At 41.5% G+C, this 12681-nt stretch overlaps 1 protein-coding gene across 7 annotated transcripts in view; it reads right to left on the reverse strand.

The window, feature by feature from the left end:
• fam135a (family with sequence similarity 135 member A) overlaps positions 1 to 12681 on the reverse strand; it is a 182157-nt gene that overhangs the window by 36735 nt on the left and 132741 nt on the right. For 5 of the 7 annotated variants that reach the window (XM_060916826.1, XM_060916824.1, XM_060916828.1 and 2 more), the window contains 3 exons: positions 2889 to 3047; positions 2339 to 2412; positions 2099 to 2253 (listed from right to left, as the gene is read on the reverse strand). In XM_060916826.1, the coding sequence (XP_060772809.1) occupies positions 2099 to 2253; positions 2339 to 2412; positions 2889 to 3047 (388 nt within the window). The remainder of the gene's footprint in view (positions 1 to 2098; positions 2254 to 2338; positions 2413 to 2888; positions 3048 to 12681) is intronic. The other 2 variants (XM_060916827.1, XM_060916825.1) reach the window with 1 other exon arrangement.

Below are 12681 nucleotides of genomic sequence, written 5' to 3' on the forward strand. Positions count from 1 at the left end.
GTATTTACATTTTACACAGCATCTCAACTTTTTTGGAAATGGTGGGTGGGTAGGTAGGTAGGTAGGACAGGCAGACAGACAGAAAGAAATGGGGTTGTACAAGCCCCTCTCTAAATGGCAAAATACTATGCAAGATGCTGTAATATATAGATTTAGGCACTGCCTAAAAGCGGAGCTCCCATCTGTTTCTGGGTTGTAGAATTTTCTTATATCATAGCCAGTCTCTTTTGTTTTATTTCTTTACTGCCTAGCACTGGCCACTAGGCGGTGTGTATGACTGGTAATTACTAACACTGGCCACTAGGCGGTGTGTATGACTGGTAATTACTAACACTGGCCACTAGGCGGTGTATGACTGGTAATTACTAACACTGGCCACTAGGCGGTGTATGACTGGTAATTACTAACACTGGCCACTAGGCGGTGTGTATGACTGGTAATTACTAACACTGGCCACTAGGCGGTGTGTATGACTGGTAATTACTAACACTGGCCACTAGGCGGTGTGTATGACTGGTAATTACTAACACTGGCCACTAGGCGGTGTGTATGACTGGTAATTACTAACACTGGCCACTAGGCGGTGTGTATGACTGGTAATTACTAACACTGGCCACTAGGCGGTGTGTATGACTGGTAATTACTAACACTGGCCACTAGGTGGTGTGTATGACTTAGGCCGAATCCCATTTCACCCCTTGGACCAACCCCTTGGCCCTTCCCCTCCATTTTGCGCGTTCACGTGAAGGGGTAGGGGTATCCCAATCCCAGTTAACGCGGAGGGGTAGGGGAAGGGGGAGGGCTTCTGTACCCCTCCAAACGGAGATTTTCCTGGAGCAGACTCCGAACGAAGGGGTTTGAGTGATTTCCCACAATGCCATGCGGATTTCAGAAAGATGGCGGTTCCCGCGGCGAAAGATTGTCATAAATGTATTTTCTCCATTATTTACGTGTTTTAAGTTGTTATCCAGAGGAAACATGCCGCTTGATTCGCTTTCGAGCTGAGAATGAGCAGCGATTTCTGAAATCCAAGCTGCTGCTAAAAAGCTTTGGGAGTGAGTATTGTTTTCGGTTGCTTTACTGCGTACGTTTTGTTCTGTTATTCTCGCTTTTATTGTTTACATGAGTGTTCTGACACCTCATTCTGTCAGATGTGGTGCACGAAGCGCCAAAGATATCCCATTCAGTGGTGTTAGTTAACAAATCACACCCTGCCAGCAGAGATTTCTGTTCTGGCTCTGACTGTAGCGGCTGGTCGCAGCCAATGACGCGTCGCGTTTTGCTAACGTAAACGCTGACGGAGGTACGCGATGACGTATGCAATCGTTGAAGGGCTATCCCAATACGTAAGGGTTGAATTTCAAGCCCTATCCCTTGTAGCTCAGTTTCAAGGGGAAGGGCCAAGGGGAAGGCGGAGGGGAAGGGGGAGGGGTAGAAATTAGAATTGGGATTGGGCCTAAGTACTAACACTGACCACTAAGCGGTGTGTATGACTGGTAATTACTAACACTGGCCACTAGGCGGTGTGTATGACTGTAATTACTAACACTGACCACTAGGCGGTGTGTATGTCTGGTAATTACTAACACTGGCCACTAGGCGGTGTGTATGACTGTAATTACTAACACTGGCCACTAGGCGGTGTGTATGACTGTAATTACTAACACTGGCCACTAGGCGGTGTGTATGACTGGTAATTACTAACACTGACCACTAGGCGGTGTGTATGACTGGTAATTACTAACACTGACCACTAGGCGGTGTGTATGACTGGTAATTACTAACACTGGCCACTAGGCGGTGTGTATGACTGGTAATTACTAACACTGGCCACTAGGCGGTGTGTATGACTGGTAATTACTAACACTGACCACTAGGCGGTGTGTATGACTGGTAATTACTAACACTGGCCACTAGGTGGTGTGTATGACTGGTAATTACTAACACTGGCCACTAGGCGGTGTGTATGAGTGGTGGTACACACCACAAAAAAAATCGACTCGATGGGTTTACCATTTTTTCTTAGGTGTGGTGCTCCGCGGGAGCTCCGCTATAATGTTAGTATAGCAAAATTTGCTAACTCTTATAATAAACAAACCCTCTTTGACAGATTCCAGGTAGCGATCTTCAAAGATGATTGGCAAAGAGTTGACATCCCCATCTAGTTCAGCACATTCCACAGGAAGTGGTGGTAGGGAAAGAAAGTATGATGAGTTCTTAATGACTCCAGTCATCTGTTGGTGGCTATGTGCACTATTCAGATATAACAAATGTCAGTGTGAGTGAATCTGTAGAAATGACACTCCCAATATACAGCAAATGGCATACTGATACTTACTGCATCTCCTGGAAGGCCAGTGCAGCCTGTCTAGGGTGTTCCATACAAAAGAAAGCCTCAGAAAATCTCTGTACCTACAGCAAAGCACAGACAAAAGCATGGTTCATCCTGCCATGTAATAAGTTGGGAAGCCATGGCCTAAAGGTTAGAGAAACAGCTTTGGGACGCTGGTTTAGACCAGCAGCAAAATATGTGGATGGGGGGAGTGAATGAACAGCAGTTTCCCTTCCTTCTACATCCATGGCTGAAGTGCCCTTGAGTATGACACTAAACCCTTAACTGCTCCCTGGGTGCTGCAATGCAGCTGGCCACTGCTCTGGGTATGTGTGTTCACTGCTTCAGATGGGTTAAATGCAGAGAAGGAAGTTCACTGTGATGAATAAGGGGGGAAATAGTAAATAAAATCTGCAGTGAAAACCTTTAAAGCTTTTTTTTTTTTTTTAAATCATTACCGACTGTGTCAAGCTAAACATAATTACAGCACTGATGATATAGAGGGCATGCATACAATATGTCTACAGAAGACTTGTTTCAGGTTTTGTGGACTTACCCTGAGGATATGATGTTCTTGGGCCAATAGTGCCATGACACTGTCATTCAGGGAGACTGTTTCCAGGAACTGGCCCCACAGAGCCATCAGCAGAGAGCACAATTGTGCAAGATTCATATTAATTAGTTCAGCAAGTTCATCTGGACTCTCTGCCTTCTGCTGCAACATTACACATATGAAGATATATGAAAAAATAGACAATAATAATTTTCTATAATTTTTTTAGACAATAATTTAATCTCCTGAACAAGGAGATGTTAATATGACCACAGCTTTTGGATATACACTTACTCATAGGCCTATATATTTGGGCATGGATAGTCAGATATACCTACCAATCTCAAAGAAATACTGCATTGTCCCCAACAATTATTTTGAGATATATAAACTCATTTTAACCAACTCCACAAAGGGTTATTATCAATCTCGTAATCTGATCTCTCAAAAAGCCACTTAATTAATTTGCCTGGATAAGATGACATTACTCAGTCTTATATCCTGTGCTGAACATCTTAATTTCAGGATCACATTAATTTGGTCTTGTGACTTGCGAGTTTAGAGATTTTCAAGTTGTGCTAGTTCTAGGTATACCCAGTGTCACCTAATGGTTAAGGACAGGATACATTTTGTGCTAAGTGCAAGCAGGGAACTCCAGAAAGACAAACCATGACAGCATAACTAAAAGGGAGAACCAGAAGGTAACACAGACATGAGTGAGCCCTGGGACATAAAGCAGCCAGCCACCCCACCAACAAACCCGAGTGAATGTGTGTGTGGGCAGCATTCATACATCCCAGTGTACCAAAAATACACCATCTCTGAGGACCCTCCAGATCTACTCCTTTACCTAATGAAAAACTATGAACAAAAAGTTTGACTAAAAAGATGTTTTCAGCCAAGACTTAAACAGTGAGACTGTGTCTGAGTCCTGAAAACTACTTAAAAGGCTGTTCCATAACTGTGGAGCTTTGTAAGAAAAGGCTCTGCCCCCTGATGTAGCTTTCACTACATGAGCTATCAACAGACAGCCTGCACCTTTTGATCCAAGTAGGCATGGTGGGTTGAAAGGACCAGAAGTTTGCTCAAGTACTGTGGTGCGAGACCAATAGCAGCATTTTATAATCAGTGTGAAATTTGATTGGGAGCCAATGCAACGTGGATAAGATAGGGGTGATGTGGTCATATCTTCTAGTTCTAGTAAGGACTCTTGCTGCTGCATTTTGAACTAACTGGAGCTTGTTTATGCACTTATTTATTGGAATATCCAGACAGTAAGGCATAAGAATAATCCAACCTAGTGACAACAAAGGCATGAACTATTTTTTTCTGCATCATGGAGTGACATTATATTTCTTAGCAATATTTCTGAGATGAAAGAAAACTACCCTCATAATGTTATCAACAAGAGTTTCAAATGCAAGACTGGAGTCAATGATCACCCCGAAGTCTTTTACTGCTGCACGTGAAGAAACAGAAAGGCCATCCAGAGTTATGATGTAATCAGAGACCCTACTTCTAGCTGCATGTGGTCCTAGTACAAGTACTTCTGTCTTGTCAGAGTTAAGTAGAAGGAAGTTAACCATCTGGGGTTGGAGACTATTTTCTGGCACTCCAGTGGTTTTGGCATACTCTGATTTTGTAATCAATTTCAACAAATCTAAGCAGTATTTTCAAAGTCATATGATTTTTTTGTATTCAGCACAAGTTCAGCTCCAATAACATATATGTAGTATGTATATCATGATTGTACTTTTAAAAAATAACAGATAAATGAAGATGTTGTAAAAAGCTGTTTTAGAATGGTGTTGGAATGTGTGAAAAACATTACCTTACCCACTGTGACAAACTGTCTTGGTCACTTGAGGTGATTCTGTTCAGTCTTAGGAATGTATCAAACACAAAAACTTAAATTGGCTCCACTGATTTGGACAATTAACTGGCCATATAAATTATGTCCTATTGTTTTGGGATAAAGGGTTGGCAGTGGGAGGGGTATTCAATGAGAAGAGTAAAAAATTCCATTCCATTCAATGAGAAGAGTGAATACCCCTCCCACTGCCAACTCTTAATCCCATCAGGTCAAGTGATCAAAACACTGTCACAATGGGTAAGGTAACATTTTTTCACACATTCCAACACAGTTCTAAAACTGCTTTTTACAACATCTTCATTTATCTGGCATTTGACTTTATTTTGGTATTTGACTCAATTCAGTGCATCTTGAAATTAACTCTTGTACTATTTTACTCAGTTCAGAGCCACAACCAATTTTGTTACTCTGTTACACAATTACTCTGTAATTTTGCTCCCACTCCAACTCCAAATTTTACTCTCTAAACTCAAAATAGTGCAAAATTAACTATTTTGGACGAAAATATTTTAACTCTGGAAAAACTGCTCAATCGTTTTTCTGCATACACAGGAAAACTGTGTATGCACTACAGTGTACGCATATTAGCCGATATGCTCATAAGAGATAGCAGAAATATTTACACTTACGTGAGTTGATCTTTGGTTGAATCGAGTTGGGGGAAAAAAAAAACCTAAATAAAAAGCACCGCTCATCATCAGTGTCACAGTTCTCAAGATTGAATTCTATCGCTGTCCTGAATCATGAATTGAATCGCTGTCCTGAAACTGAATTGCTGTCCTGAATAATGAATTGAATCATGAATTGAATTGCTGTTCTGAATCATCCAAAGTGCATAAAATCCGCATGCCATCTCACAACAAATTTTACCTTCAAACTATCACTGACAGATTTTATCCTGTTTACAGTGGTCATTCTGACCGCAAAAGAGAAACCAATCAAAACCGAAAGAGTGAAAGTGATTATCATTCCGTTACCATGTCAATAGTCCTTTATGAATGCGTAAGTGCACGCTCAGCGATCCGACTCCGATGTGACTAAGTAAGGTGACAAGTTTTGTGTTTCATCTAATTTAGGTAATTTAAAAAATATAATATTATTTGGCAGTGGGCACATAGGAAAATGTAAAGTATAAAGTTTGTCAATATGTTTATTATGTTTGTATGATAAAAACTTGAAGATATTTATCTAAATACATGACCTACTTTTGTGGGCAGCACGGTGGCGTAGTGGTTAGCACGGTCGCCTCACAGCAAGAAGGTTCTGGGTTTGAGCCCAGCGGCTGGCGAAGGCCTTTCTGTGTGGAGTTTGCATGTTCTCCCCATGTCTGTGTGGGTTTCCTCCGGGTGCTCCAGTTTCCCCCACAGTCCTAAGATGTGCGGTTAGGTTAATATGGGACAGCCTTGGGCTGAGGTGCCCTTGAGCGAGGCACCTAACTCCCAACTGCTCCCCTGGCGCTGTTAGCATGGCTGCCCACTGCTCTGGGTATGTGTGTGTGCTCATTGCTCACGTGTGTGCACGCATGTGTGTGTTCACTGCTTCAGATGGGTTAAATGCAGAGAGGAATTTCACAAGTGTGTGATGAATAAAGTTGTGCTTTCTTTCTTTCTTTCTTTCTTTCCTTTCTTACTCATTCTAAACCTGCCAAGTGAAGCCCTCAACCCCAGAGGATTAATAAACATCCAATGTCTAATGTCCTTGATACTTTTGAAGCTAGTGTCTGTCGTCTGGCTTTGCAGAAACATACAACTGTGTCTCATCAGCATAACAGTGGAAGCTAACACCATGCTTATGAATATTATTACACAGAGGTAATATATACAAAGAAAAAAAAAAGCAGTGGGCCTAAGACAGAACCTTGTGGAACACCAAACTTTACCTTGGTTTGCAGAGAAAAATCATCATTTACATCAGCAAACTGATAGCGATCAGTTAAATAAGACCTGAGCCAGGAGAGGGCTGTTCCCTTAACTTCCACAACATTTTCTAGTCTATCCAGGAAAATGAAATGATCAATGGTGTCAAAGGCTGCACTAAGGTCAAACAATACAAGCGCAGAGAGACAGCCCTGATCAGATGCCAACAGGTCGTCATTTACTACTTTAACCAGTGCTGTCTTTGTGCTTTGATAAGGTCTAAATCCTGACTGATACATTTTCTGGATGCTATTCCTATGTCGATGTGAGCATAACTTCTGTGCCACAGCTTTTTTCTAGAATCTTGGAGATAAAAAGGAGGTTTGATATTAGCCTATATTTGGACAGATGACAGTGGTCGAGGTCAATTTTTTTTAATCAGGGTTTTGATAACTGCTAGTTTAAACGATTTGAGTATATAGCCAATTCTAAGGGAAGAACAGATTATTCTTAAAAGAGGTTCAATTGCTTCTGGTATTATCTGTTTGAAGAGTCTTTTTGGTAAAGGATCTAGTCCACAAGTTGAAGATTTTGATGTGGAAATTAATGAAGTTAGTTCAATTTCTCTAAGGGGAGTAAAACATTCTAATTGCTGATCTGATACAGATATATAGTTAACTACAGGATTACTTAAATTGTCTGGCCAAAAATTACTAGTTTGAATTTTTTTGTGTCAGATATTTTCAATTTTGACATTGAAAAAAATCATGAAGTCAATGCTACTACATATTGCAGGTGTGTATCTGTCTATGGTGGTCTTTGTCCTAGTTAATTTTGCTGCAGTATTAAATATCAGATTATTTTTATCATCCTCGATTAGGATGGAGAAATACATTGATCTAGCAGCAATAAAAGCTTTTCTATACTTTAGGAGGCTGTCCTTCCATGCTAATTGGAATACTATCAATTTTGTTTGATGCGATTTATGTTCTAATTTTCAAGTGGTCCATTTTAAGGTGCATGTGTAATCATTATACCAGGTTGCTAGTTTTTTCCTCTCTAATAATTTTTCTTTTAAGTGGAGCTACATTATCTAATGTATAGCAGAACTTTGACTCTAAGCATTCAGTTGTCTGATCAAGTTCTGTGGGGTCTGATGGTGATCCAATCAAAGTTGATAACTCTGGAACATTATTTATAAAACTTTCTGATGTAGTTAACGTGAATGTACATTTGACACAGTAGCATGGCAAGGTGCATACATTATTGCTCAAACATATTTTGAATGAGATGAGATAATGATCTGAGGTAGTTTCAGACTGGGGAAGTGTGACAATATTTTCTATATTTAACCTGAATGTTAGTATTCGATCAAGAATGTGACCACCATTATGAGTAGGCCTTATGACAGTCTTTAGATAAAGAAACTACTGTGTGTATTCAAGTTGCCTCACAATGTCAGCAACTGCATTGAGAGCGACAGCTTGAGACGAACTACAAACACGGATTCCATTCCGCAACTCCCAAGATCCACAGCGCCTTCTGTCACCCGAGTTCTAATTGCACCTATCTTTCTTTCCGCTAATCACTTCCCCTGCTACTTAACCCTCCCTCTCACACTTCACAGATGCAAAGTATCGTTCACTGTTTACTCCTGCGTACCGAGCCATTTGTTTACTTCGTCAGCCTTCCCGTTTCCTTGACCTAGTTTCTTGTTTACCTAACCTTGCTCTCTAGTCTAGTCTCCGTTGCCCTGTTTGCTGATCGATCAACCCCTGCCTGTTTTCTCGACTATGAGTCTCGTATTGCGATTTGGCTTGGTCTCCAGTTTGCTGCCCTGCTCTCACCTGCACATACATCTGTCAGTGCCTGCACCCTATCACACATTCTATGGGTCTGCTCAGAGACAGAGTCTTCAGCTGTAGGGAACTAACAACAGTAACCAAACTTAATGTGTTATTCTTTAAATTCGTTTCTTAAGACAAGGATTTTTTTTTTAAGATGTTACCTTGACAGTTTCGGCGATAAACTTCCGCCTTCTTCAAAACATTCCGACTGTTTTGAAGAAGGCTGAAGTTTATCGCCGAAACTGTCAAGGTAACATCTTAAAAAATCCTTGTCTTAAGAAACGAATTTAAAGAATAGTTTCAATAGGTAGACATAATGAACTTTCACTACAAACTTAATGTGTACAACCAGTGTGTTATTCCAGTGATGGTGTACGAAAGTGAGACTTGGACTTTATTCTGCCATCAAATCAAAAAATCTAAGAACCATCCAACAACAGCATCTTAGATCCACTCTCAAGATTAAATGGGATGACTACATTACAAATGATGAAGTTCTAGAACGTGCCAAGTCTGAACACACTGAGAACATATGTATCAGAAACAAACTGCGTTGGGTGGGACATGTTGCACGTTTGCCAGATGACCGGTCAGTCAAAGCACTATTTTATGGTGAACTAGCAGAAGGTTCTAGAAAGATCGGTCATCCAATTCTGAGACACAAAGACACTATCAAGGATATTCTGAAATGTGGTGATGCACTATACACATGGAAGGACACTGTAACTGAGAGGCTGGAATGGCAGAAGTGCACTTACGACATATGCAAAAAGATAGTGACAGAAAGGAAGACAACAAAAGAAAAAGAGCCAAGCATCATGAGAAGAGAACTTTGAAAGGAAAGGGCACTAAGTGAATCAATGAACTGCCTACATCACTGACTGACTTTCGTCAGGAACTTTCACACCCATATTTATAGCCATTCATACATGACTACTTACTGCGTCTCTTGTGACCCCTCTTGTGATTTGTATTTACCCGCATCAGTTCTTAGGCGCACATATAGTACATTCTGATTAACCCCTACTGAATCTAGAATGGACACCAACACTGTTTTAAGAGGGTCTTTTGGGTTATTGAAATGAATATTCAAGTCTCCAACAACTTTTGTCTAAGGAAATAATCAGGTCTGAGATGAAATCCACAAATTCAGAAAGAAACTCAGAATATAGCCCCAGGGGCCTATAAACAATAAGTAACGAAATTGACTGGGTAGACTTATTTTTTGTGGCTACATATGTTATGCAAGTATGAAGAACTTCAAGTGTATTGAATTTATGTCCAGGTTTTTGTGTCATGTTTAGATAATCATTCTACACAGAATCCAAAATACAACCCCGATTCCAAAAAAGTTGGGACAAAGTACAAATTGTAAATAAAAACGGAATGCAATGATGTGGAAGTTTCAAAATTCCATATTTTATTCAGAATAGAACATAGATGAAATGTTTAAACTGAGAAAATGTATCATTTAAAGAGAAAAATTAGGTGATTTTAAATTTCATGACAACAACACATCTCAAAAAAGTTGGGACAAGGCCATGTTTACCACTGTGAGACATCCCCTTTTCTCTTTACAACAGTCTGTAAACGTCTGGGGACTGAGGAGACAAGTTGCTCAAGTTTAGGGATAGGAATGTTAACCCATTCTTGTCTAATGTAGGATTCTAGTTGCTCAACTGTCTTAGGTCTTTTTTTGTCGTATCTTCCGTTTTATGATGCGCCAAATGTTTTCTATGGGTGAAAGATCTGGACTGCAGGCTGGCCAGTTCAGTACCCGGACCCTTCTTCTACGCAGCCATGATGCTGTAATTGATGCAGTATGTGGTTTGGCATTGTCATGTTGGAAAATGCAAGGTCTTCCCTGAAAGAGACGTCATCTGGATGGGAGTATATGTTGCTCTAGAACCTGGATATACCTTTCAGCATTGATGGTGTCTTTCCAGATGTGTAAGCTGCCCATGGCACACACACTAATGCAACCCCATACCATCAGAGATGCAGGCTTCTGAACTGAGCGCTGATAACAACTTGGGTCGTCCTTCTCTTTAGTCCGAATGACATGGCGTCCCTGATTTCCATAAAGAACTTCAAATTTTGATTCGTCTGACCACAAAACAGTTTTCCACTTTGCCACAGTCCATTTTAAATGAGCCTTGGCCCAGAGAAGACGTCTGCGCTTCTGGATCATGTTTAGATACGGCTTCTTCTTTGAACTATAGAGTTTTAGCTGGCAACGGTGGATGGCACGGTGAATTGTGTTCACAGATAATGTTCTCTGGAAATATTCCTGAGCCCATTTTGTGATTTCCAATACAGAAGCATGCCTGTATGTGATGCAGTGCCATCTAAGGGCCAGAAGATCATGGGCACCCAGTATGGTTTTCCGGCCTTGACCCTTACGCACAGAGATTCTTCCAGATTCTCTGAATCTTTTGATGATATTATGCACTGTAGATGATGATATGTTCAAACTCTTTGCAATTTTACACTGTCAAACTCCTTTCTGATATTGCTCCACTATTTGTCAGCGCAGAATTAGGGGGATTGGTGATCCTCTTCCCATCTTTACTTCTGAGAGCCGCTGCCACTCCAAGATGCTCTTTTTATACCCAGTCATGTTAATGACCTATTGCCAATTGACCTAATGAGTTGCAATTTGGTCCTCCAGCTGTTCCTTTTTTGTACCTTTAACTTTTCCAGCCTCTTATTGCCCCTGTCCCAACTTTTTTGAGATGTGTTGCTGTCATGAAATTTCATATGAGCCAATATTTAGCATGAAATTTCAAAATGTCTCACTTTCGACATTTGATATGTTGTCTATGTTCTACTGTGAATACAATATCAGTTTTTGAGATTTGTAAATTATTGCATTCCGTTTTTATTTTGTACTTTGTCCCAACTTTTTTGGAATCGGGGTTGTAGAACTTTTTAGTTTAAATGAAAAGGGTCACGTTTGGCCAAAACCAAACACCGTTGTTAGGACTAGGACTGTTTTGGCCTCTAGAGGCCGCTGTTATTTCCTTTTCATGTCGTGTTTATTTTGGCCTCTAGAGGCCGCCACTGTTCCTGTGTCTTGTGTTTGTGTTAATTGCCTAATTATCTTCACCTGTGTCCTTAATTAGTTTGTCTATTTATACCCCTGAGTTCAGTCCTCTTGTCACGGAGTCTTTGTGCTGTTATGTTTATCTCCAGTTTCCTTTGTACTGTGTTTTTTGATCTTCTTAGCTTTTGAATTTTTGCACTTTGCTTTTCTTTTGGATTATACTCTTTGGTTTTTTTTTGTCTTTTGTTTTGCCCTGTATATAGTGTATATAGTTTAAATAAACCTTTTGATTCTTTTTCTACTTCTGCCTCACGCCTCTGCATTTGAGTCATCCCCCTGGTGGCCTAGTGGGGGTTTGCTGGATTATCACACCAACGAACCAGGTTCGAATCCCAGCAAAACCCTAACAGAAAGACTCCGTCATGACCGACTCAGCAGAGGCTGCTTCAACTGTCTACCCGGCCAACCTTCAGGGAATTATGGCAGCTTTGACACGCTTCGGAGCGACCATGGACGCTCATGGACGTACGCTCACCAGCCAACGTGAGGCCCTCGCTCGCCACGAGGAACTGCTTCAGCAAATTGGGAAAACCCTGGCACAGCTGACATCTCTGCCTGCATCTCCTGCTCCTGATCCAGTTCCTGCTCCTGATCCAGTTCCTGCTCCTGATCCAGCTCCCACTCCTGCTCCAGTGCCTCCTGCAATGCTGCCTTCTTCACCTCGCGAACCCAGCCTTCCTGCACCACAGAGGTATGACGGCAAGCACAGTGAGTGCCGAGAGTTCCTTACCCAGTGTCAACTCACCTTTGAGCTTCAGCCTACCACCTACACTACGGATCGCCGCAAGATTGCCTTTGTGATCACCTTATTAGCTGGTAAGGCGCGAGCCTGGGCTACTGCTATCTGGCAAAGACAGGGACCTGAGTGCTTTGATTTCCAGCTGTTTTCTGAAGAGATGCTTCGGGTCTTCGATCAGGCAGACATCAGTACCGACGCAGCCCGAAAGCTCATGTCCATCCGGCAAGGAGGAAGCGTCGCAGATTACGCCATCTCGTTCCGAACACTCGCAGCAGTAAGTGGATGGAACGAGACTGCCCTGGTGTCAGCCTTCCACCATGGTCTGTCTGACCCCATCAAGGACGGTCTGGCCTCTATTGGATGCCCAAGTGACCT

The sequence above is a fragment of the Neoarius graeffei genome, chromosome 3 (assembly GCF_027579695.1).
Source record: "Neoarius graeffei isolate fNeoGra1 chromosome 3, fNeoGra1.pri, whole genome shotgun sequence".
Classification (NCBI taxonomy): domain Eukaryota; kingdom Metazoa; phylum Chordata; class Actinopteri; order Siluriformes; family Ariidae; genus Neoarius; species Neoarius graeffei.